The following is a 25,946-nucleotide window of genomic DNA, read 5'->3' as shown; positions in this document are numbered from 1 at the left end:
TCCAACAACCCTTTGAGTCTGTTCCACAGGAATGATTTAAACCAGTCCAAGGATACCCTTCTGCTCCAAATGCCTCAACAGGAGGGCATGGTCTACGGTATCAAACGCTGAGCATAGATCGAGGAGCAGAAGCCTGTTATTGTTTGGTTTTCTTTTTTTAGTAATAGATCCAGAGGAGTTAGCCATGTTAGTCTGTAATTGCAAGTTGCAAGCTGTGGTTGTAGTTGTCCAGTAGCATCTTTAAGACTAACCAACTTTATTGTAGCATAAGCTTTCGAGAACCACAGCTCTCTTCTTCAGAGGCATGTGACAAAGAGAGCTGTGGTTCTCAAAAGCTTATGCTACAATAAAGTTGGTTAGTCTTAAAGGTGCTACTGGGCTCTTTGCTTAAGGAAGTTTCTGTGTAATGGAATTAAATTAAAAAAATTAAACAAGAAAGGGCGATAACTGCCCACGTCGTTCATTCTTGCCTGGGGGGAGAGTGAGGAGGAGGCCGGGGGTAGCCCGGAGCTTCTGCGCGCCCTCGGCGGAGGAAGGCCGGCTTCGGGCAGGCGTGCCAGGAGGCGCGCAGCCAAGGCCGGGCGAGCGCAGGGGCCGCCCCCCGCTGGAGCCGGACCAGGCGCGGGACTCTTATTCTGAAGCGGCGCGGCGGGCCCGGCTGCTTAGTCATGGTGACTGCCGGCCCTCCTCCTCCTCCGCCGCCGCCGCCTCCTCCCCGCCCGCCGCGGCAACAGCAGCGCCTGCCTGCCTGCCTGCGCCATGGAGGGACCCGGGCGGAGAAGCGGCGCGGGCGGCGCTCGGCGCGATGCTGGCGGGACGCCGCGGGGACAGCCGGAGACCGGTGAGCGGCGCCTGGCCCGGCCCGGCCGCGCTCTGCGCACGCCCAGGGGGGGCCTCCGCCTCGGCCTGGGTCCCGGGGGGCCCTCGGAGCGGGGAAGGGGCGCGCTCGGCGGCGGGGGCGAGGCAGGCGCGCTCGGGCCGCGTTCCGGGGGCGCGTAGGGGGTTCAGCGGGGGGCCTGGACGGGCGCGCGCCTTTGTTCCGCGGCGGGGGCGGCTGGGGGGGGTGCATGCACACGTGCTTCTGGAGATGCGTGTCGTCTGCGGGGCGTGTGAGCCCGGATCTTGGGGATGTGCTTTTCCTGGAAGGCGGCCTTGGCAGGCTGGGATTGGTGGCTCGGGTCCGGGAGGCGCTGGCGCTGCTGCCCGGGGAGGAGCGGGCGGAGACGCCTCCCTCGAGAGCCCTGGCAGCATTTCCAGGGGGCACCGGCGGGGCTGATGATGCAAGCGAGCCTGGCACGGACCTGGCAAGGGAAGGGGGCCGGGGACGTGGAGGCTGGCCTAGCCAAGTTTTCCTGGGCAAGCGCTGGAGGAGAGGGCGGGATTCCTCGGCGCGGCCCTCCAGCGGCCGAAGGCGGCCCGATCCTGCGCACCCTCGCCTCTCCCGCCCCCACCTGGAGCCCGGGCTGCCCCCCCCCCGCGCCCACGAGGCGAGCGCGTCTTGCGCGTGCTGTCTGTCAAACGCTTAAAGAAATGGTGGCTTTGTGTCCTTTGTAAGCAATTAATTTTTTATTTATTTGGGTTTAATTTAAAGGACTGGTTTGCTATACATGGAACTAACTGAAAACCGTAAGGCCCCCAAAAGCATTAGAAAAGAGAAGAGTCCAATAGCACCTGTAAGACTAACAACATTGGTGGTTGGGCATGAGCTTTCCTGAGCCACAGCTCACTTCTTCAGATACCTAAGTCAGATATCTTTTCTGTTGCTACAGACAGACTAACACAGCTGCCCATCCTGATCTAACCCCTAAAGCATAATAACTAAACACCCCAGATGGAACTGAGTCAGACTCCAGCAGCCTCCGACCTCCAGCTGGCCCAGTTTAGTTCAACCAGACCGAACCCAAACCAGTTGGTAAAAGGCGGACACCTGCGAAGCCTCCTTTAAAATCACCGGAGACGGCTAACCATGTATTTTGGGACAGCTTATTTTTATTTATTTATTCTATTTATATTCCACTCTTCCTGCAGAGCAGGCTCAGAGTGGATCACAGAGTCAAAGCTTCCCTAGCGGAGCTGCTCTGAGATGTGTCAGCAAAGTTTTCATTAATAATGTTGACACGGCAGGGAAATGGCTTCTTGTTAGAAGCCATAGATCCAGAGGAGTAAGCTGTGTTAGTCTGTAGTAGCAAAATCAAAAAGAGTCCAGTAGCACCTTTAAGACCTTTTAGAAGCCAGGGCCCCAGTTCACTTTCGTGCCCCCGAACAGCAACGCACCAGACCCCCAAGCAACTGCAAACAAGCAGATGTGACGCTAATGCAGCACCTCAGAGCCCTTCAGCTTGGCCGCTATGGATTGATCAGGTAGAGATTTAGTGGTCACTTTCCCATTAAACTTTCCGGACCCCTCCTGCCCCTGGTGTAGCTCCCTGCAGAGAGTTCATCCATCGAGAGATCAATATTGCCTGCTCAGACTGGCCGCTGCTCTCCAGGGTCTCGGGCAGAGAGGCCTTTCACAGCACCTCCTACCTGCTCCTTTTTACTGGAGAGGCTGAGCATTGAACCTGGGGCTTCCTGCCTTCCAAGCGTACGCCAGGCTACGGAGCCGAATCCCACCCTTTGCAGTTGTGACCAGGCTGTGGAAAGGTGGCGAATTGCTGTTTGGGACAGATCTTGCCAGTTCCTCCTTGGCTCTGAATGGATGGACAGACATTTCTGAGCTGCTTTTAGTTGTTGCCTAAGCAATCGAAAAAGAGAGTTGTGGTAATCAGCAAACAAAAACAAAAATAATATCTTTGATTGTACATTATTTTCATTACTTTGGGAGTATCTAATCCTTAGCATTGCACATGTCACTTTATAAAATATTGGTAGGATGATGATGTAAAATACCCTTTTTGTGGTGGTTGTACTTCTGAGATTGTAATTTCAACCTGCCGCTGTTAAGGATATTGTCTATTTACTATTCGCTATTGCACTGTGATTTACATTCTTAGTTAGATAGTTACGGGGGGTGGGTGAGTTCCCGCTTGTTTTGTTTAGTTGCTTCCTGGTAAGGGCTGGCAGGCCTGATTGAGCTCCAAACATGTGCCAAGGTGGGGGGAAATCCCCAGCCCAAACTGAAGGCCTTTCGGCTTTCCCCTGCTTCTGCCGGAATCGAACACCCAGCAGCAGCAGCAGCAGGAGTTCGTAGGCAAGAACTGGGGGGTTGGCAAGGTTCCCTGGAAACTTTTGAACAGTTTCTTGTCTTTTCTTGCTGAGTCTGCACACTTCTTCCTCCCCTCCCCTGCAGTTGGCCAAGCTCAGACTGGAAACGTTTGTGTTGTGTGACTGCACAACAGCCCCAGTCCCTTGACATCCAGAAGCTATAGCTTTGTTGTGCTTCTGTCCGAAAGAGGCCCTACGCATCCTGCCCTGTGTGGCTTTCTGCATCCCAATGATGCCTGCCTCAGGGAGGGAGCAGATTATGTTCCCATGAAGTGAGAGGTGGGAATCTGGCTCCGGAGGCTTGCAGCACTGCCCCACAACTCTGCCTTAATCGTGTTTACTCAGAAACAAGTCCCATCCCCTTCACTGGATTTGCTCCCTGGTAAATGGTTCCGAATGCACCTTTTTAGGTTTGTGCATTGTTAGCAGGTGGACACGTGAATTCTTCCTAAGAGGTAATGCACAGTTTTAATAATAACGTTCGATTTATATACTGCCCTTCAGGACAACACCCACTCAGAGCGGTTTACAAAGTGTTATTATTACCCTCACGCCAATCCCCCTGTGAGGTGGGTGGGACTGAGAGAGGTCTGAGAGAGCTGTGATTGACCCAAGGTCACCCAGATGGCTTCAAGTGGAAAAGTGGGGAATCAAACCCAGCTCTCCAGATTATAGTCTTGCCGCTCTTAACCACTATGCCAAGTGGTTAAGAGTGAGGAAGCCTCTTTTCACTAGAGTGGCTGCCCTTCCCAGACCTGCGCCAGTTATAAAAGATGCACCCCACAAACAAGGGGGAGCTTGAGGTGATTCCCTGCACATGCAGAAAAAAATAGGACTTTGTAAAATAAGCAAAAGTAGGGGGAAGGGGGAAGTTCCCTGATGAATACTTGAGTCTGCTTCCAGAACCCAGAAGTTTAACAGTAGCTGAGAGTGGAGGAGAAGGAGGAGGCTGGACTAGCCCCTGAGTCTTACAAGTGGATTGTTCGTATTACATTCATAATGCTTAATATAAGCTATAGACAAGAAATCCTCTTTAATTTTCTGTAATTGTGCATATTACGTTTTCTGTTCCAAATAACTGGGGAACAGATACTAAGCCGAAGACTTAAGGGTTTCCCAGGTATAATCTGGCACCTAGAGCTCAAATATGTAGGGCCTAAGCTGGGAAATTGTCTCCTGTCTGAGGAGGGTTTGTGTGCCTTAGAGCCAGGTCCAAGGGAATAGGGCTGTTTTCCAATTTGGTCCCAATTTTATACTAGCGTAACCCAAGCGGAAGGACAAAAGCTTTCCGTCCTCTGCAGCTCGTTCAGAAGAACTGGTTGTTTGGGTTTTGCTCCCTTCTGAACAGAATGTCCTCAGTCCAGGCTGTGGCCAACCCAGCGTTTGTTTGATCAAGTAAGTGCATATTCCCAGGACTCGGAAATTCCCTGATCTGTGGATGACGAGAAAGTTCCCAAATCCTGGGAATGTTTTCAGTTAGGGAAAGGAGGGGAAACGTCCCGGCGAGGAGGTGTGTTGAACGCAGCCTCGGTGACTTCACAATGTTGGGAGTTTTTGGAGTGGGTTGCGATTGACAATATTTATCACCGTGCCTACGCCAGGCCTTGCGCAATGGCGGCGGAGGTTTCCTATGGGAGCTTTCCACAACCTTTCTTCTAACAGCGGCCACTGTACTTGCAGTTTCCCCACCGCACCACTAGAGGGCTTTTGGAAAAAAAGGTAATTGCTATAGCAAGTAGTGATTATTATTTTTAAACTAGCAGCCAAGCCCGTCATGTGACAAAATACAACGGGCTGTAGAAAAGTGTTGTTGCTCATTTTTTAACATTTTTTATGAAACATAACGATCAGTCATCAATGCTGAAAGATTTCTTTGGATACAATGTTTTTTGTAAAGATGTTGTCGGAATTGGGAACTAACTTGTGCTCAGGTCCATGGACATTTTGAACTTTCACATCGTCAGAGCATCGTACTCTTGACAATGCAACATAAAGTCGTCCATGGGTAAAGACTGGTTCAGGAAGGTAAACACCTACTCCCAAGAAGGTCTACTCGGACGTAAGGCCCACACTATTGAATAGAGCTTACTCTGGGGAAGCTGCCTTCAGGCTTGCAGTCAGGCTTCTTTAGGGAGGGGAGAATAAGCTCCACGGGATCCAGCGGGGACTCCTTCCAGGCAAACAGGGACAGGTGTCCAGTGCCGCTGGGGTTTCTGTCTTCTCATCAGTGACCCCAGGTGATGCTCAAGGAGGAGTGCTGAGGCCGTTGATTCAGCAGGCCCCTCCCAGCAATGTGCCTGTGTCAAGATTAATTTATATTCCGCTGTTCTTCCCCTCAGCACCCTCCCACTCTGACCTGGGGGCTGCTGTGAAGTGCCCACTTGCCGCTGCAAGGCCACCAGGTGAATCAACGGCCTGAGCACTCCTGGTGGTAAGTAGACGCTTCGCAGCAGCGTTGAGGCCAGAGTGCGCCTGCGCCAGGATAAAAAGTGAGTCGTCAGCAACATGGCTTGCCTTTTATACAGTAGGATAAAGTTCTCTCCTTGTTTAGACTGCACTCTTTTCGAAAAGATCAGGGGGAAGCTGGTTTGTGGAACAGCGGGGCAAAGCAGTGAGGCACAGGTAAACGGAAAATTGGGAGGCTGCCAGAAAACAACACTGGCTTTAAGAGCTAGTTGGTTTGCAGCACATGGTGTTGGTTGGTTGGTTTGCAGCACATGATGTTGATCTATGGCAGGGCTTCCTGGGCACCTTTGGAATGGTGCTGGGCGCAGCCACCAAATGAACAGGAGGCGAAGCCAACCCTAAAATGTCAGGGGGTGAGGTTGTGCATAACTCTTCAACATTTCAGGCAGAAGCTCTGTTTACTAGGATGGCTTTTAATGGGAATATCTTGTTTTTCAAATATTTTTGTGCGTGTGCGCAGGATTCCTCCATGCCCTGCCTCCCAGGTCATGTTGCCCGTTGCTGCTGGAAGTGGCAGCAGGAGAAAAAATAAACAGAAAAATTAGGCTTTGTCTATTTACAGGAAGTTCTTACCATAGAGTTCTGGAAAGGGTGGCTCTAGGAATTGCTAGAACTCTATCATAAGAACTTCCTGTAAGTAGACAAAGCCTCATTTTTCTTTTTTAATTTTTCTCCTGGGATGCTACCCCCCCCCCCCCGCCCCCAACACTCCATTGCCGGGCAACCCTACTTCAGTCAGACGCTGACACTCTGGGCGCTTTGGTGGCACTGCTGCCAAAGGAATATTTTTTAAAATCTGCATAGCCAATCATCTCTCAGATGATTTATACAGAATACAACCTTAGCAGACCGTTATGATCAGCACAAAATGCATAACACAATGTTGGCAGGCATGCTGGCATACATGACAGCCCTTCTGGGCCATTATGCTCTACCCACTTTCCCAAAGCGCTTGGCAGAACTAGGAAAGGTGGAACTCTGGGCAGGGAGCGCTTTGCAGCTGAAGTTTTACTTCAGATTTGAGTTTGGCCTCTGCATGTTCTTCTGGGCCTTGAGAGTGTCCTGTTCTTTTCTTGGGCTTTATCGGTTCCAGCTGTTACCTTGGTTTGGGTTTGACCAAAGGGAGTACCCAATAGCTGGTTGCTGCCTTACAACACCCTGTTCCTGCACCTTACCCCCACATTGGCATTTGGCAAAGAATCTCCCTTAAGAAAATACAGAGAAAGTAGAATCTGGTGAGGCTGAGGGGCAGGTAGTGTCGCCCAGTGGCAAAGCAGTTGTCTAGAAGAACCTTAAGTTGTAGTGTCGATCTCAAGCAAAAAGCTCTGGGCTTGCTGGGCCAGAATCCTGGATAGATTAATTTTGGGGTGCTTCACTTTCTAGAAAAGTGTACTTGATGTGACAGGAGTGACTACTTTGAAAATAAGCTCATGTCTCCGGCACCTCAAAACTGGTGTTGCTCTCAGGTAGGCTTGCCACCCTCCATGTGGTAGCTGAAGATCTTCTGGAGTAACAGCTAGTGACAGAGATCAGTTCCCCTGAAGAAAATGGTGGCTTTAAAGGCTGGACTCTATGGCATTATACCTTACTGAGGGACCCCTGCTCCCCAAACCCAGCCCTTGTCGTGCTCTACCTCCCAAATCTCCAGGAATTTTTCAACCTGGAGCTGGCAACCCTGCTCTCAAGAGCCAATGGTTTGATTTCCAGTTTTAAAAATCAAGGTTTGCAATTTAAGTTATGTCAACTTCCTATTTCATCACCCCCTCTGTCCCTGGTTCAGCAAAGACAAGCAGGACCCCTTGGCGTAGCGGGTTCTAGGCCTCCCATTCCACTGCTTCCCACCTCCCATTGTTCTGTTTCCCTGTGATGCCTTTTCTCCGCGTGCGCGCGTGCGTGTGTGCGTTTGTGTCACTTTCTGTGCCCACCCCCCAGGCTTTTGTACTCCCATGTGGATGAGGCTGCTTGTTGTGAGATAATGCACACAGCTGCATTACACTTCACTTGCAGCATATTTTCCATTCTTGGCTCCAAAGGGTGAGCCTTTTATGGCTCACTAGCAACAAAGCCTGTTGTGGGGGGAAATACAGTGGGCTCTAGAAAGGGGAGGTCAGGCGGGCAGGCATTCACTTCTCCTCCGTCACTGATCCTAGCTGGATGAAGGGTTGGCATGGCCACCTTCTCTGCACCTGATCCTGGCTGAGTGAAGGGGGGAGCAGGCATTGCAAGCTGCTCGGTGCCTGATCCCGTCCAGCTGAATGGGGGGTGGGCATTGCCACCTGCTCTGCTCCTGATCCCAGCTGGGTGAAGGTGGAGGGAGGGCATTGCCACCCGCTCGGTTCCTGATCCCAGCTGGGTGAAGGCTGGGGATAGGCATTGCCACCTGCTCCGCTGCTGACCCCAGCTGGGTGAAGGCGGGGGGTAGGCATTGCCACCTCCTCCACTCCTGATCCCAGCTAGGTGAAGGCGGGGAGCGGGCATTGCCACCTGCTCTGCTCCTGATCCTAGCCTGGGCTTCCCGCCACGGCACGCTATCTGGAGGTCTGGCTGCCTCATCTGGGCTTCCGTCCACAGCAGCGCCCTCTGGTGGTGCCCCAGGGTAGGAAGTGAGTTATCTGGAATACGCTTGGCCTTTTATATAGTAGAGGGCCATTGAGCCTCTCCAGCCTGTCAGTGAGGGTCACATGGCCTGCCTTTGAAGGGCTGTTGACTGACTTGGTATCATAAGATAGAGAGGGTTGAAAGACATTCAGGAAAGATTGATGGTTAACAAATTGGCACAATGATAGCTGACCAGAATCTCCAAGAAGAAGTTTAGGAGAAATGAGGAAAGTTGGGGCCGTGTGAAGCAAAGACAAGTAAGTGTGCTCTGCTGAGACTATAACGGGGCGCATCCTTCCCAGGGGACCATAACACGTGCTGTGCCACTCCGTGGGCAGGAAACGGCCTGAATATACAACAGATCCTGTAAAACCCACACAGCCACCATGTCTTGTGTGGTTCTGGTTATTCTGTTTTGCAGTAAGTTTTTCTAGCAACTTTCTTCCTGCCTGAACTTGTGAGTGGCTTTTTGAGAGGCCCACAGAGAGAACTGTGTTTAAAAATGGAAATATTGGGGTGTCAGTATTAAATTCCAGGGAGGGGTGGGATCTCCCTCAATCCCATTTGTTGGGTTTGGAGCTGTTTCCAAGATGACATCTCTCCCACTCAAGAAACACGTTGGTGTAGGAAGAGGTGAACAAAGTAAGTGCAGGTTAGAGAGAGTCAACGGGACGCCCAATCTAGCCTCCCTGGGTTCTTGCTGATAGTCTCTGGTCTGTCAAGTGTCTTAACCTCTCTTTCCTGAGCTGCAGCACATTCAGGCCAAATGCGCTCCAGCCCCCTTATCCCAAGTATGATCAAAAGCAACAGTGTCAGAATTTTTCTGTTGTGCGCATCTTGGTGGGAGCGATCCAGGATGAAAGCAGGTGAGCAGCGGTCAGATGAGGAACGACTGTGCTCCAAAAGGTGTTGCAGTTCAGTCTACAGAGGAGGAATGTGTGTGTTTGTGTGTGTTAAAGGAACCATTTTGCTTCTGGTTTGGTTCAGGAGGTCATTTGGTCAAGCAGACATAGCACTTTAGGCGCTTGCTTGCCCGCTTAGAGGATTGCATCTGTGTGGTGCACATTCAGGAAGGAGGGGTATTGCTGTCTGCACATGGTGTGCTCCCGTTCTCTGCGCATGGAAGGGCTGTCCTGTTGCAGCTATTTTTTTTATTTTTTGTGTTGTTGACTATGGCTTGAAGTTGTAGTGCAGTGCTGAGCAGTGTTTTTGTTCTTTTTGTTTATTTAAATAATATTATTTTATTTACCTGCCCTGACCTGAATAGCGCAGGTAAGACTGATCTCATCAGATCTCAGAAGCTAAGCAGGATCGGCCTTGGTTAGTAATTGGATGGGAGACCTCTAACAAAGACCAGGGTTGCAGAGGCAGGCAAGGGCAAACCACCTCTGTTAGTCATGAAAACCCCACCAGGGGTCGCCATAAGTCAACTCTGACTTGAGGGCTGGATTTCATTTTTTTTGTTTTATTTAATTACGTCATTTATAGTCCGCCTTTCTCACTGAGATTCAAGGTGGATTACATGGTGTATGTCAATATGCTCAACTGCTGGGACATTCAATGAACAACACAATAAGGTATGCCCCAGCTATTTATCGTATTGTCCTGCGTCCAGGGTCCCCAACCTTTTTGAACCTGCAGGCTCAGATCAGATTTCTGCTTGTTTTCAGATGTGTGTAATCCTTACCCTATTTTATTGTTTATAAAATAGCCCATGGATATAGTTTATTGAATGCCTCTGGATATCAGGTTAAATTTGATGATACTGAAAACAGGGAACTCTACTAAATATTATCAAACAAATTATTTAGCATATCGTTTCTAAAATTATTCATATGCAAACAATAAGTTGCGTATGTCTGCAGCAGACATTGGAATTATGATCTAATGCTGTAAATTGTCTTACATAAAAATGTTCCTGTTAATATATTTTAAGTGAGCGAACCTTTATCTTAAAAAAAGCATTTCTCTCATTCGAAAAAAGAGAATAATTTTTAAAAGTTTTTTTTCCCCAGTGCTCCCCAAAGTTTCTCAGTTTTTTCAGCAGAGAAACTAGGGGGAAATCTTTAGGGAAAAGGAAACACACACATACACACACCCTTACGCTTTCACATCTCTGGCAGTGTCTTTTCAAGGCTGGTTGAAGGTATTTTGCTGCCACAAGCAAGGTACTCCCCTCCCCTCCCCTCCCTGGCCTTTACTAAAGGGTTACCAACTTCCATGTGCAGCCTGAAGATCTCCTGGAATTGCAACTGATCTCCATACTACAGAGATCAGTTTCCCTGGAGAAAATAGCTGCACTGGAGGGTGGACTCTGTGGCCTTAAACTGCTAAGGTCCCTCGCTGCCCCCAATCCCATCCTCTCCAAGCTCTACTCAGATTTCCAAGAATTTCCCACCCTGAAGCTGGCAACCCCACTGTGCCACCACCAGCTGCATCCAAGCTTGGGGCCCACCTGTCAGTTATGTGGGCCCAGGAAGGGATGTCATGCGTCACTGATACTGCTGGCAAGCTAAGCTTTAAGTACCGTGGAGTCTTTCAGACTCGTCCTTTCCTTAAAACCAGAACAAGTGCTGGATCGGCGTCCTGGCTGTGTGCCGGTGTACAGAGCAACTTGAATAATTTGATGCTAACCGGAAGTCTCCCTCTCTGTCCAGGTGTAGAAACATGGCTGCCTATCGGGACTCTGTAGAACACTCCCCAGCCGGGCCGTAGGCGCTAGCCTTGCTTTTCTCTCTCTGTTCCTTCGTGTGATGAGAGAGCAGCATCTTCTGTGATGTACTCCCCAGAGTGCAAGGCGGAGGTGACTCCCTCGGAAAACGGCAACCGCACCTTCAGCTACACGTTGGAGGACCACACCAAGCAAGCGTTCAGCATCATGAACCAGCTGCGCCTGAGCCGGCAGCTGTGCGATGTGACCTTGCGGGTCAAGTACCAGAACCTTCCCCCGGCCGACTTCCAGGCCCATAAGGTGGTGCTGGCCTCCTCCAGCCCCGTCTTCAAGGCCATGTTCACCATGGAATGCCGGGAACAAGGCATGCAAGTGGTGCCCATTGAGGGCATCCACCCCAAAGTGATGGAGCGCCTCATCGAGTTCGCCTACACCGCCTCCATCTCGGTAGGCGAGAAGTGTGTCCTGCACGTCATGAACGGAGCGGTCATGTACCAGATTGACAGCGTGGTCAAAGCCTGCTGCGACTTTCTGGTGCAGCAGCTGGATCCCAGCAATGCCATCGGCATTGCCAACTTTGCGGAGCAGATCGACTGTACCGAGTTGCACCAGCGGGCGCGAGAGTATATCTACATGCACTTCGAGGAGGTGAGTGGGTGCCAGCGGGAGGGGGCGGCAAAGGGAATGGGTTGGGGGCTGCCTCTGTCCTCTGGCCGTGTTGCTGGGGAGAAGGCTGAGAACTTGTGGCATTTGGGGGGGGGGTGTTGCACAAGCTCAGACTGGATTTACGGACGAGGAAGAAGAACGGAAGGGATCCATTAAATCAAGCTAGCCATGTTATGCCCCAGATTACTGCTGGGAGAAAAGCTTGAACTTCTCTGCCCACTAGCCTGGCTGCTAACCTGAATTCTTTTGTGTCTCTGTGTGAAAAAACAGAAGTACCGAGTCCTGCGTGTCTCTCCCAAGTACTCACACTTTTGAGAGAGAGTCCCCCTCCCTCGCCCCGCTTTTCTTGATGGTCAGTGTCCCTCCCTCCATTCAGTGCACTTGAATACACTTCAGAGTGTCTTGGGGGGAGCATCTCATTTTCTCAAAGATCAAAGTCTCTGCATTGTGTGGCGGGTGATAGGAGATGGACAGGCCACCAGGGCTCAGAGGAGACGATGGGAGTGGTCTCCACTGAGAGAGCCTGCGTGTTTTTCTGAAAAGCCACACAGGAACTTATGAGTAAGGAAAGGGACGGTTTTTTGAGTCTTCAGAATTCACGTACGTTAGTAATTTCTGCCACATCCCTTTTTGATAGGCCACGATTGTTATTGTCCAGCATGTAGCAGATTGAGGGTCAAACTAAATATGCAGGTTTTTAAAGAGTTGGGTCTGCCTTCGCCAGACCCAACTGGAGTTTCCCGCAGCCCCACAGCAGCTGTAGAGAATGGCTGTTAAAAAAATTAAGGCAAGCCCAAAGGGCCTCAGAATGCCAACATTGGGGGGGGGGGAGAGCTCCTCCCCCCGCAAGTCATTTCCCTGTGTCAAAATAGTATGAGGGGGTGTCATTTCCTTGTTTCTACTGCTCCACGTGCACAGAATACTCCACATGGAACCGCAAAAACAAAGACCCTCCCCCTCACCTTTTTGGGAAATGGCTTGAGAGGGGAGGCAGGAGCCCTTCTCTCCCCCCCTCCAGTAGTGTTCTGGAGCCATTTGGGCTCTCCTTTATTTTTTAACAGCCTTTCCCCACAGCTGTTGTGCGGCTGTGGAGAACCCTTTAAAAACGTGCATGTTTAGCTTGACCCTAAAATGGCATCGTAGCCAACCATTCCCCAACGAACCAGAAGTCCAGGATTCCTAATCAAGAATACTTGGCACCACATCAGACAACAGCTCAAGAGTTTAGCTCTGGTCAGTCCAAAGCTACAGGTTTCTTTTCAGCTCTGCCACGATTTAAACCATATTGATTTCTTGACTTCCAGGGAAGCCCTCTATATTTCCTGTTTTTGAAAACAGCTTGAAGGGGGATGTCAAGATGGGTAGCCATGTTAGTCTGTCTGTAGCAGTAGAAGAGAACAAGAGTAGCACCCATAAGACTAACAAAATTAGTGGTCGGGTGTGTGCTTTCGTGAGCCACAGCTCACTTCTTCAGATATAGCTAGAATGGGAGTCCATCTTTCCTTATATCTTGGAAAGTGGAGTGATTTCTGAAGCCGAATAACAGTTGCTGGTGAATGACAATCGCTGGTGAATGACAATAGCAGGTGTGATTGGATTAGGCATGGAGAAATCAGCATTGGTAATGACACAAGAAGTCTAGGTCTCAGTTCGGTCCAGGTGGATGTACAGTCTTGAACTTCATTATCCTACTATATAAAAGGCTCAGTGTATTCAAGACAACTCGCTTCCTACCCTGGGGAACCACCAGAGGGCGCTGCTGTGGAGGGGAGCCCAGATGAGGGAGCCAGGCCTCCAGAGAGCATGCCATGGCAGGAAGCCCTGGCTGGGCTCAGGAGCGGAGAAGGTGGCAATGCCTATTCCCTCTTCACCCAGCTCGGATCAGGAGCAAAGCAGGTGGCAATGCCTGCTCCCCCTCTGCTGAGATCAGGAGCGGAGCAGGTGGCAATGCCCACACCCTGCCATCACCGAGCTGGGATCAGGAGTGAAGCAGGTGGCAATGCCCACCCCCGCATTCATGCAGCTGGGATCAGGCACGGAGCTGGTGGCAATGCTCGCCCTCGCCTTCACCCGGCTGATATCAGGAGTGGCGCTGGTGGGCAATGCCTGCCTCCCTTCACCTGGCCAGGATCAGGTGAGGAGAAGATGACAATGCCCACTCCCTACACCTGGCTGGGATCAGGAGCGGAGCATTAGGCAATGCCCGCCCCCTTTACGTGGCGTGGATTAGGTGCAGAGCAGGAGGCAATGCCATTTAACCCCCCCATTTAACCTGCTGGAATCGTGCGGAGCAAGCAGCAATGCTAGTCCCTTCTTCACCCAGCCGGGATCAGGAGAGGAGCAGGTGGCAATGCCCACCCCCGCTTCACCTGGCTAGCATGAGGCACAGAGCAGGTGGCAAGGCCTGCCCCTTCACTTGGCTCAGATCAGGCACTGAGGTGGTGGCCATGCCCGCCCACCCCCACCGCCGTTTTCATCCAGCCGGGATAAGTGACAGAGGAGGAGGGAATGCCCACCCACCCACCCTCCCCTTTCTAGAGCCCTTTGTTGCTGGTCAGTAGAATAATTGTCATTCGGCTTCTGCAATCACTCCATTCTCCAAGATATAGACAGATGGACTCATGTTCTAGCTTTATCTGAAGAAGTGAGCTGTAGCTCACGAAAGCTCATACCCTACCACAAATTTTGTTAGACTTATAGGTGCCGCTGGATTCTTGCTCTTTTCTAAGGGGAAATACGAGGGTGTCCACCTGAAGGCTGAGCTGCCTACCAGGAAGGCCTCCTTTCCGTTGCCTCTTTGCTTGGCTTAACCAAATCATAGAAAGAAAAACCTTGAAGATCTACAGAAATAGTTATATGTAAATTTTGTAATTTTTATAAAGTTCAGTGCATAATACAAAGTGCTTCTTCACAAGGCAGCATGGTCCAGTGGTTACAGCCAAAGGCCAAAAATTGGGCGGAAGAGCCTGATATCCCCATTTCGGCAAATGCTTTTTCAAAGGCTCATGAATATCTTGTATGAATTGCCCCAGCAGTTTAGGTTCCCGTCTCCAAGCCGACGGCCCACTGCTCCAGAAGGACGTTAACATCTGCACAACAGATCCAGCGGACAAGAGACGTTCCATACAACATCTCAAGTGTAAAAGCTCCAGAAGGAGCTTCTCTGATAGGAGAAACTAAACCGGTTGGACTTTCTGTTCGGGATTGCATGTATCTTTATTGAATTATTTATTGGATATTTATTGAATGGTATATTTATTATGGATTATTTATCAGCACTTTAGCACTTTGTATTAAGGACTGAACTTTATAAAAATTACAAAAAAAACTTTATAAAAATTTACATGTAACTATTTCTGTAGACCGTTGAGGTTTTTCTTTCTATGGTGTAGCATTTACTCGGCGGAGCCCCCTGTTGTTGAAGTGATAGATACATCTTGGCTTAACCAAACAACATTCTTCTGATAACGGGGGAGTTCACTCCCTTGATGTAGAAATGCTTGCCGCAAACTTGCCAGGTTGGGGTTTTCTCCCCACTGCAGACTTTTGGCGGGGCTGTGGACACGCTCACAATTGTTCCCCCTTCGCAGGTGTCGAAACAGGACGAGTTCTTCAATCTCTCCCATTGCCAGCTGGTGACGCTCATTAGTCGGGATGAGCTGAACGTGCGCTGCGAGTCCGAAGTCTTCCACGCCTGCATCAACTGGGTGAAATATGACTGTGAGAACCGGCGCCTCTACGTCCAGGCCCTGCTCAAGGCCGTGCGCTGCCACTCGCTCACCCCGCATTTCCTCCAAATGCAGCTGCAGAAGTGCGAGATCCTCCAGTCGGATTCCCGCTGCAAGGACTACCTGGCCAAGATCTTCCAGGACCTCACTCTGCACAAGCCCACCAAAGATGCCCCCTGCCGGGCGCCCAAAGTCGGCCAGCTTATCTACTCTGCAGGGGGCTACTACCGCCAGTCCCTCAGTTACCTGGAGGCCTACAACCCTTCCGATGGCTCCTGGATCCGACTCGCTGACTTGCAAGTGCCCCGCAGTGGCCTGGCTGGCTGTGTGGTGGGTGGACTGTTCTATGCGGTGGGTGGGAGGAACAACTCTCAAGACGGCAACATGGACTCGAATGCCATAGACTGCTACAACCCTATGAACAACCAGTGGTCCCCCTGTGCTGCTATGAGCGTACCCCGGAACCGGATTGGCATCGGTGTGATCGATGGCTTGATCTACGCAGTGGGTGGTTCTCATGGGTGCATTCATCATAACAGCGTGGAGAGGTGAGGGGCCAATCGTGCGTGCTGGGAGGGGATTCCTGACTTGAGCCCCCAAATTCTAGCCTTTGGACTGGTTTGTGGGATCACATTTTGAAAGGGCCAAATGGCTGAGGTTGCTAAGGGGGTCCTAGAATTGTGCTCAAGCCATGGACCCATTAGCTTTGCCCACTTGTTGCCTTGCTGGACCCAGAAGGCAGGAGAATGCAGAGTAGGTATATTGATATCTTTTTCAGACTGCACCTTATGGGGCAGATGATGGGGCTGATTCAGAATGGCACATAATGCTGACCCCAAGACAGATATGTGGAACACCTTTTGGAGCACATTAAAATTGCTCCATACATGAACGCCAGGCATGACGAGGGCGTGTAATGTATTCTTGTCTCTCTCCTCCCAAACTAATGCAAAGCTTCCTTGCTGTTTCCAAGTCTTAACTTTCCAGAGTATCTCAGCAGATGGGACACAACAGTAGACTCCCATTAAATTAATCTCCCGGAGCCTCTTCCTCTTCTCAAAAAGGCGGTCAGGTTTTTACTCGTTCTCCTGACCTGCATAGTGGACGGATGCTTAGTAGGTTTTTTTTTATTTACTTTCTTTAAAAAAAAGGGGGGTTATTTGGAAAAAAATTAGAAATAACAATAGAAAGTGCATAGAAACTTATACAGAATACAAAGCACTCCATTTGAGCTACATTTAAGCGACAACAGAAAAGTATATTCAGAATATGTAACACAACTTGCTTATGTATTGGTTCTCTTCTCCCTTCTCCCTCTTGATTGCTTATACCTAAACTTCAATAGTTTTTTAATTAGTTAGCTTCCATAGTTTATATTGAACATTTTTAAGGTCTCTGTGTTATGATTACTTTATTTCCGTATTCACTACTCTTCGTTTTTCGTAGTTTTGAGCTAGGTAATCAAAGAAATCTTTCCACTTTTTCTTCCATTTTGCTGTCTATATCGCTCTCGCAGCTGTCACGATATACTGGAAGAGTTCTCCCTGTTCTTTTGTAATATTACTTGGTAGAATATTTAATAGCGTATTTGGATTCAACTCAAACCTGAGTTTACTCTCTTGAGTTGCTGTTCCGAACTTCCAGTGGGCTCCAAGTGGCTCTGATGCAGAGAGCATCCGCGGTTTTGTGTTTAGGAATGGGGGGTGGAATTACCTGCATTCTGTGGGGGCGCTGGGAAGGCAGCCGCTCCCAGGAAGCCCCTTCCACTGTTCCCTGCTTGCCTTTGTAATGAAGTTGTCTGAACTTCCTTCCCTGAAAAGCCACAATTCTTGTGAGTGAGAAAAGGAAACAGAACTGTTATTTGTGAGGCAGGGAAGCCACTAAGGGAAGGGTAGAGGAGCAATCCGCTCCATCTGGAACTGAAGGGGAAGCAAAGTTGCCATATCATAGAATCATAGAATCATAGAGTTGGAAGGGGCCATACAGACCATCTAGTCCAACCCCCTGCCCAGTGCAGGATCAGCCTAAAGCATCTCTGACAAGTATTCATCCAGCCTCTTCTTGAAAACTGCCACTGAGGGGGAGCTCACCACCTCCCTAGGCAGCTGATTCCACTTTTGAACTACTCTGACCGTGAAAAAGTTTTTCCTAATATCCAGCCGGTACCTTTCTGCATGTAGTTTTAGCCCATTGCTTCGCGTCCTACCCTCCGCTGCCAACTGGAACAGCTCCCTGCCCTCCTCCAAATGACAGCCTTTCAGATATTTAAAGAGAGCAATCATGTCCCCCCCTCAACCTCCTCTTCTCCAAACTAAACATTCCCAAGGCCCTCAGCCTTTCCTCGTAGGGCTCAGTCTCCAGACCCCTGATCATTCTTGTCGCTCTCCTCTGCACCCTCTCGATTTTGTCCACATCCTTTTTGAAGTGAGGCCTCCAGAACTGCACACAATACTCCAAGTGTGGCCTGACCAAGGCAGTATAGAGAGGGGCTATGACCTCCTGCGATTTCGACGCTATGGCCCCTTTGATACAACCCAAGATTAAATTAGCCTTTTCTGCCACTGCATCACACTGACTGCTCATACTCAGTTTACAGTCCACTCTTACCCCAAGATCCCTTTCACATATACTACTGCCCAGAAGTGTATCACCCATCCAGTATTTGTGCTTCTCATTTTTGTGGCCCAGATGTAATACTGTGCACTTGTCTTTGTTGAATTGCATCCTATTCACAGCTGCCCACTTCTCCAGAGTATTCAGGTCTTGTTGAATTTTAATTCTATCTTCTTGGGTGTTTGCTACACCTCCCAATTTGGTATCATCAGCAAATTTAATGAGCAGCCCTTCCACTCCTTCATCCAGATCACTGATAAAAATATTGAAAAGTACCGGGCCCAAAACTGAGCCCTGTGGCACCCCACTGGACACCTCCCTCCAATCTGATGAAACGCCGTTGACCACCACGCTTTGAGTGCGGTCCTCCAACCAGTTCCCTATCCACTGAACTGTCTTATAGTCTACTCCACAGTCTTCCAGTTTGCCCATCAGAATGTCATGGGGGACCTTATCAAAAGCTTTACTGAAATCCAGATAAATCACGTCAACAGAGTTCCCCCGATCCAGTAAGCTGGTCACTCGATCAAAGAAGGAAACCAGGTTGGTCTGGCAAGATCTCTTTGGAACAAAACCATTTTGACTTCCCCGGATCACTGAGTGGTCCTTCAGATGCTTACAGATTGATCCCTTTAAAATCTGTTCTAATATCTTCCCAGCAACAGAAGTCAGACTGACCGGCCTGTAGTTTCCTTAGCTTACTACATTTGGACAGCCTGGCTTGCCTAGTAGGCAAATCAAGCCTTGACCTCTTGCATGGCCTGCCAGTTGCTTTGTGTTTTCCTCCGGCGATTATTGCAGAAAGTTGGAGGAGGATCAGAGGAAGTGTCTTTTCACGATTATCTCACCTCTTTTTGCAGACTGTGCAGTTTGTTGGGGAGAGATGGAGCAAGCGTGTCACTCGTAGCCACAACTTCTCCCATTGGCAAAAACAGCACAAGAGGGGAGTGGGTTGATTTCTCATGAGGTGATGGGGCAGAATAAAGCTTGCGCATTTTGCCCGATATCTCCAGATCTATCAAGTGCTGGAGACCAATTTTGAAAAAATAAAAGGGATAGTTGGCCTAGAGCCCTGGATGGGATGAAAAGTGGACCCTCCAAGCCACTTGCCAACCCTGAAGGAAATCCAGGGAGGAGCAAAGGGCACTTGCCACCCCATGTTCCTCATAAGGCAAAAGGGATTGTTATCAGACAAATGGCTGATTCCGCACACGTTGGATAATGCACTTTCAATGCACTTTATCAATCGTTTGAGGTGGATTATTTGTTCCACATGCAACAAAATCCATTCCAAATGATCTATAAAAAGGATTGGAAGTGCATTATCCAACATGTGTGGAATCACTCAATAACTCCTGGTCATTGTCCCTTACCCCCACCCTAATCTTCCTAGACTGTTAAGTCTTGTGGAGCTTGGCATTCTAGAACTCTGTGCATACTCCGTATGTAAACAGAAACCTCCGCGTTACGCAGATCAGCACAGCTTCCTTTTGTTTTGTGAGGTGTGTGCTGGTTGTCAATACTGTTTAGCTTTCCTTAAGATTCTGCATTGGTGACAGCAGGTAGCGAATGGCGGTTAGTGGTGAGAACTGAGCACCTGCTGGAAGTTCTTCCCAAGCCACCTCTGGAGCAACGCAACAGCTCCACCACGTTACACTTTTCTCCTCCCTCCTGCGCAGGGCAAACGGTCATAGCTCACCTTTTCTCTGCACGTTCCTTCCTCACCGCTGCTTTAGATTTTGAGCAAAACGCAGATCTCTGGAACGCTGCACTCTTGTTACTTTATCCTACATAGGAACGATAAGATAGTTTGAAAATTCTGCCAGTAAACAGGATTCAGCAGATTCCCCTTAGCTGGTCGAAAGTGCATGTTCTTGTCTTTGACCCCAGGTGTGCCTCACCCACCCAGATGATTCTGAAGACAAACACATGTGGCTCTTTCTTTTCTAGAGCGAGAGTGTGCTCTAACGACCGGGTTCCAGGTCTGAGTGGTGTCATTGTAAGCATGCAGGATACACAGTGAGCCCTGAATATAATTGTAAGGTAGAATCAAGTATATCTCCCAAAGGAGCAAATGGAGGGGTGGAATATTGTAAGGTTCAAAGCAATGGAAATTGAAGTGGAACTGAACTGCAATCCTAAGGCAGGCCCTGAGGAAATTGAGGGATTCTCCTGAGCCCGTGGAAAATATAATGGAGTACGCAAAATTGTAAACTTTACACTACAGCAGTTTTTTCTGGGCATTTTGCAATCGAGGATTTTGTTTTAAAACACGAACTGGGTTTCGAGTGCTGGTTGTTAGCAGTGTTTCTTTTTGCTAAAGCTTGATACAAAAATACTGTGCACATCTGCTTCCATTGCTTGTGTTATTTGGTGGCCCTCGGGAGGAGGCGCTGGCAACAGGTTCTGTGGCTTCTTTGTGCCTGCTTTTTCCTGTTCTGCAGCCCTGTTGATCTGTGGTGTTCCTGGTTGAAGCTGAACAGGTGTAATCTGTAACTCTCTAGTCATAACTCTTGTCATTATCAATGGTCCCTTAGAGGTGGGGCCAGATGGTGGAGGGTTTAACCACAGATCCAACCTGCACTCCCTCCATGCAGCCTTCTTTGTGGTTTCATGGCAGTATTCAAGGGGGGGGGGCCTCCAAGTGCTGACCCCTTTTCTGGCCTGTTCACCTGACTTCTTGCCATGCATATTTTAAGCTTGGCCCTATGGTGGCTCCTCCTTTTCCTCCAGGTATGACCCGGAACGTGATGAATGGCAGTTAGTGGCACCCATGCGAACGCGCCGGATTGGCGTAGGGGTGGCCGTACTGAACCGCCTCTTGTATGCAGTGGGAGGCTATGATGGCACGTGCCGCCTCAGGTCGGCAGAATGCTACTACCCAGAGCGGGACGAGTGGGAGATGATCACTCCGATGAGAAGCATCCGAAGTGGAGCAGGTGAGTGATGGGAAATGTGGCCAAGGATCAGCCTTCGCTTGTGGCGGCTGCTTTCCCTGCTGGTTGCACAGAGACCAGAGTACACCTAGCTGCAGGCACGTTCTCTCTCCCAAGTTTGATTTCTGGACTGGAATTCTGGACCGAGTTGAAATAGGGAAATAGATGGCTGAAGCCCCAGATGCAGCATAGGGGAGAGCCAGGGAACTGTCGGCCACTTCCATGGCCATTTTTCTGAATGGCAGGTTTTCTCAGTACCAAAGATTATATGCTAGTAAGGCCATCAGACAGTGCATTCTGTCTCTTTAACTGCTTTATGCCACTAAACAGCAGGAATCTTGAGGGCCCCAGAAAAGCCACCCACACACCAACGATTCCAAAGACTTTGCAGTTGAGGTTTGAAATGGGATGTCCTGGGCACACATCTGTGGGTGTTGCCCTAGAGAGACCAGCACGAGTATAATACTGCTCTGTTATTACACAGGGGTTTGCGCCCTGAATAACTGTATCTACGCCATGGGAGGCTATGATGGCACGGACCAGCTGAACAGCATGGAGCGTTACGATGTGGAGACGGGCACCTGGTCCTTTGTGGCATCCATGATTCATCGGCGGAGTGCTCTGGGGGTCACTGTGCACCAGGGCAAGATCTACGTGCTGGGTAAGGCTGGAGAGGGGGCACAGCCGGAAGAAGAGATGGCAGCAAGTTAGTGGCAGCTAACTCTGGCCGTTGACACGCATGATGTGCAGAAGTGTGCTAGTCCCATACAAAGAACCAAACTTGCAGCTGAGTGTGTGCTGACCCCCTTCCCTCCCCAACTCAAGCTTTCACTGTACATGGCTACAGTGGGAAACGTGTACAAGCTGGGTAGACATGAGCCTTTCCCCAGGACCATTTCTTCAGGGGATAGGGCCAGTGCATTTGTTCTCACAACCCCTCTGAGCATGTTGCCCCTGCACACAAGTACACTGTATGTACAGGACTTCATCATTATCATCATCATGCACTTCTGAACATTCATAGAATCATAGAGTTGGAAGGGGCCATAGAGACCTTCTAGTCCAACCCCCTGCCCAGTGCAGGATCAGCCTAAAGCATCTCTGACAAGTATTCATCCAGCCTCTTCTTGAAAACTGCCAGTCGGGGAGCTCACCACCTCCCTAGGCAGCTGATTCCACTTTTGAACTACTCTGACCGTGAAAAAGTTTTTCCTAATATCTAGCCGGTACCTTTGTGCATGTAGTTTTAGCCCATTGCTTCGCGTCCTACCCTCCGCTGCCAACTGGAACAGCTCTTTGCCCTCCTCCAAATGACAGCCTTTCAGATATTTAAAGAGAGCAATCATGTCCCCCCTCAACCTCCTCTTCTCCAAACTAAACATTCCCAAGGCCCTCAGCCCTTCCTCGTAGGGCTCAGTCTCCAGACCCCTGATCATTCTTGTCGCTCTCCCCTGCACCCTCTCGATTTTGTCCACATCCTTTTTGAAGTGAGGCCTCCAGAACTGCACACAATACTCTAGGTGCAGCCTGACCAAGGCTGTATAGAGAGGGGCTATGACCTCCTGTGATTTCGACACTATGGCCCCTTTGATACAACCCAGGATTGAATTAGTCTTTTTTGCCACCGCATCACACTGACTGCTCATATTCAGTTTACAGTCCACTCTTACCCCAAGATCCCTTTCACATATACTACTGCCCAGAAGTGTATCCCCCGTCCAGTATTTGTGCTTCTCATTTTTGTGGCCCAGATGTAATACTGTGCACTTGTCCCATAAGCAACATTTTTACATATGCTTGGTTTGAGCAGCCTGGAAATGTTCAGGAGTCGGACTTTTTTTTACTCGGCATAGAGCTGACTTGGCCAGCTTTTGCTGGTGGAGGTAAATCTTGGGTACAAGGTTACAGTTGCCAAAACTCTCACAAATTTCTCTTTGGAAAAATCATGGATGTGCAATCCATAATATTGTGCTCTGTCTTCTTTGTTAACGTGGTGGGTATACTTAAAAGACAACATGTTCTTGTTCTGGAGTCCAATAACAGGAGTTCTGACTCTTAAAAGCTTATAGTGGAACAGATTTTGTTAAGTCTTTAAAGTACTGTTGGGCTTCTGTTTAATTTTCCTACAACACGGCTACCCCTCTGGAAGTCCTTGTCCTGAAGTTGCTACTGTTTGGCATGGATCTGGCTGTTCTGACTGAGGCCAACATCCTTTTCTTGTGTATCAAGTCATCTTACAGCTGGAGTGAACATTTAAGAGCAAATATACTAAACAAATTTTTCGTCACACATTCAGCCCGACTCTATGCATATTTATTCAGAAATCAATTCCAGTGAGTTTAATTGGGGCATGCATGTCTGGGATTGTATCCCTAATCCACAATAACTGCCTCCATTCCATTTCTATTCTATATCCAGGTGAGCAGGTAAATCCTGGTTAAGCACAAGCTGTTGAAGCTAATAGCTGTTAATAGCCCTCTTGGCTTAACTGGCTTTAAAAGACCTGGGAGGCAGCTCTCACCATATCCTGGGTAGAAAATTACCTGTTCATCTTTATGGCCTAGGAAGTTCTTTTGTTTTGAATCTGCTGCAAATCAGAGTGAGAAAAGACTGTCTATTTTGGATTTTTCTGCAGACCAATCTAATAAAATCTAGTCCATTGGTTTAAGCCTGGTTAGGGTTGCTGGAGATGGGGGATCCCCACTCCCAGCCCCCAGCCCCTGCCCCTGCTTACCTGGCTGGCCAGGGGGGAACGCATCTTCTGGGGTGCACTCCTGTGTACCGCAGCAGCCCAAATCAGGCTGGATTCAGGCCTGATTTGGCCCAAATCAGACCTGAATTGTATCGCTATGGAGCACGGGAGCGCTCCCAGGGTGGCACGTGGCCTGAGCAATGACATAACTTCCCAGAAGTGACATCACACGGGCCAGGAGCACGTGCAAGGAGAGCGACGCAGATAGGTTCCAGGTCTCTAGCCTCCTGCCAGGAGGGTAAGGGGACTTGTCACCCCTAAACCTGATGGATATACCCAAATCACGGTGGATTACCTACACATGAGTGACTTGAGGAGAGAACTACCAAGGTGATCAAGCAGTTGGCGCACCTTTCCTATGAAGAAAGGCTGAAGAGTTTGGGACTTTTTCGTTTGGAAAAGAGATGGCTAAGAGGGGGCATGATAGAGGTTTGTAAAATTATGCGAGGCAGAGAATGTAGAGTGTGATGTAACTATGAAGCACCCAATGAAATTGGTGGGAAGTAGATTCCCAACCATTAGGGAAGCATAGGGGAAAGCTTCAAAGGTATAAACATGGAGTTTGACTGGTTTTGTATTATTTTTACAGCATTTCTTTTTGCCCCCTAATTTGGGTCCTACCCAGAGACTCAAAACTTCTAGACATTTTGAAACCATGAGAGGAAAAATGTTTTTTTCTGTTTTCAGCAATTAGAAGGGAAAGTGAAATATGTTCAGTTCTGATGGCTTGACTCAGTAAAAGAAGCCACGTCCTCCAGTTTGCAGGATCTGAGCAAGTCTGTTAATGATGGGAAGTTTTGGAGGTTTCTCATTCATCGGGTCGTCATAGGTTGGAGGTGACTTGACGGCACATAACACACACAATTTCCTATCAAACCTCAGCTTCATTTAGTGAGATAACGTAAGTGCATCATTTGAAACTTAAGGCAGCACATAAAATAGTGCTATTTGGCAAATTTATGGAATTTTAAAGGTCAAAAAATTGCAAGTACACCCACAGCTTGCAAGCCACTGTACTTAATTTATCTTAATGGACTTAGATAATTTCTGTTATCTGGCTGATTGGAAAAATGAAAGTTGAAGGTAGAAAACCTATTGGCAGCATTGAACAGGACCTTCTGGGGTATTCATGCTTCTTCACGATCTAACTTAGTGTTGCCTGAGGGTTGTGTACGTGGGCTCTCAGGATCGTGACCATGTTAATTGCTGGTTTGCTCCTCCTGCAGGTGGCTACGATGGTGAGACTTTCCTGGCTAGCGTCGAATGTTACGACCCCACCACTGATACTTGGGCTGAGGTGACGCACATGACCTCAGGGCGCAGTGGCGTGGGGGTGGCCATCACCATGGAGCCCTGCCGTAAGCAGATGGACAAGAACTGTGACTGTAAAAGCAACCAGGAAGAGGGGAAATGATGGAAGGGAGTCAGTATTAAGACGCAGCTGCTGCTAAATCCTCCTCTGCCAGAATCGAGGAAGAGTGCCAAGGAAGAGTGAAACTTCCAAACCTATTTAAAACTGCCTGGGAGGTGACCCTTGCAATGAATAACTCTTATTCTGTGTACTGTTTGTCAGGATCGTTATAGCTGCTGATCCTTGTTGCCTCTGCCTGTTGAACAGGCCTAGTTCTGGACTGTGGGAGGGACAGTGCATCAAGCCATGAAGAAACAACCCGAGACCTAACCAGAAGGAGAGCATTAATGCTCATGCTCGCTGCACATTATTGTTGCGGTCTTCTGCAGTTAATGAACCGGCAAGCGTTCGTCTATTGAGGGGGGGGCTGCTTCTGACGTATCAGCAGGGAGGGGGCAGCACCCCTCTTTGAAAGCTGTGTTGGACAGACATTTTGAGCATAGACTCCAATACCCTTCTCCGTATAAATACATAGAGGGAATGCTCAGAGTAGGAGGGAGAGCTCTTACAGGATGTTCTTATGTGACTGATGTCCTGCAGGTAAGTAACAGTATCAACGGGAACAGGAAAGCTCAGGTGTGGCCCTGGCTAAGCTGTTTTTTTGATCAGTCCCTAGAGGGAAACTGCAGGTACCAGCCTGGGCAAGCCTTGCTTGGGTTTTTTGGGGTGGGGGGTGGGGGGAGAACTCACACCAACCAGGATTTGAAATGAACCGGGTTTTGAATTACACTTTTCACGTGAATAAAAAAAATTGTGATTAGTACTAAAGTCTTTCAAAATTTAGTTGTTCCAACAAAGCTCTTCAGAATACATCGTAAATAAAAGCAAGGCTTTTTTTCAGCGGGAATGCGGTGGAACAGAGTTCCGGAACCTCTTGAAAACGGTCACATGGCTGGTGGCC

The 25,946-nt window shown here is 49.2% G+C and overlaps 1 protein-coding gene across 1 annotated transcript; it reads left to right on the top strand.

The window, feature by feature from the left end:
- The first annotated feature begins 719 nt into the window (after positions 1-719).
- KEAP1 (kelch like ECH associated protein 1) lies at positions 720-25,811 on the top strand. Its single transcript, XM_055003705.1, has 6 exons — positions 720-841; positions 10,926-11,587; positions 15,196-15,881; positions 20,680-20,885; positions 21,367-21,543; positions 24,861-25,811. The coding sequence occupies exons 2-6, from the start codon at positions 11,045-11,047 to the stop codon at positions 25,046-25,048; spliced, it is 1,800 nt and encodes a 599-aa protein (XP_054859680.1). The 5' UTR covers positions 720-841; positions 10,926-11,044; the 3' UTR covers positions 25,049-25,811.
- The last annotated feature ends 135 nt before the right edge of the window (positions 25,812-25,946 follow it).

Source organism: Eublepharis macularius, chromosome 19, assembly GCF_028583425.1.
Source record: "Eublepharis macularius isolate TG4126 chromosome 19, MPM_Emac_v1.0, whole genome shotgun sequence".
Classification (NCBI taxonomy): Eukaryota; Metazoa; Chordata; class Lepidosauria; order Squamata; family Eublepharidae; genus Eublepharis; species Eublepharis macularius.
Note: the sequence above shows the minus strand (reverse complement) of the source record. Positions and strands in the feature narration are given on the sequence as shown.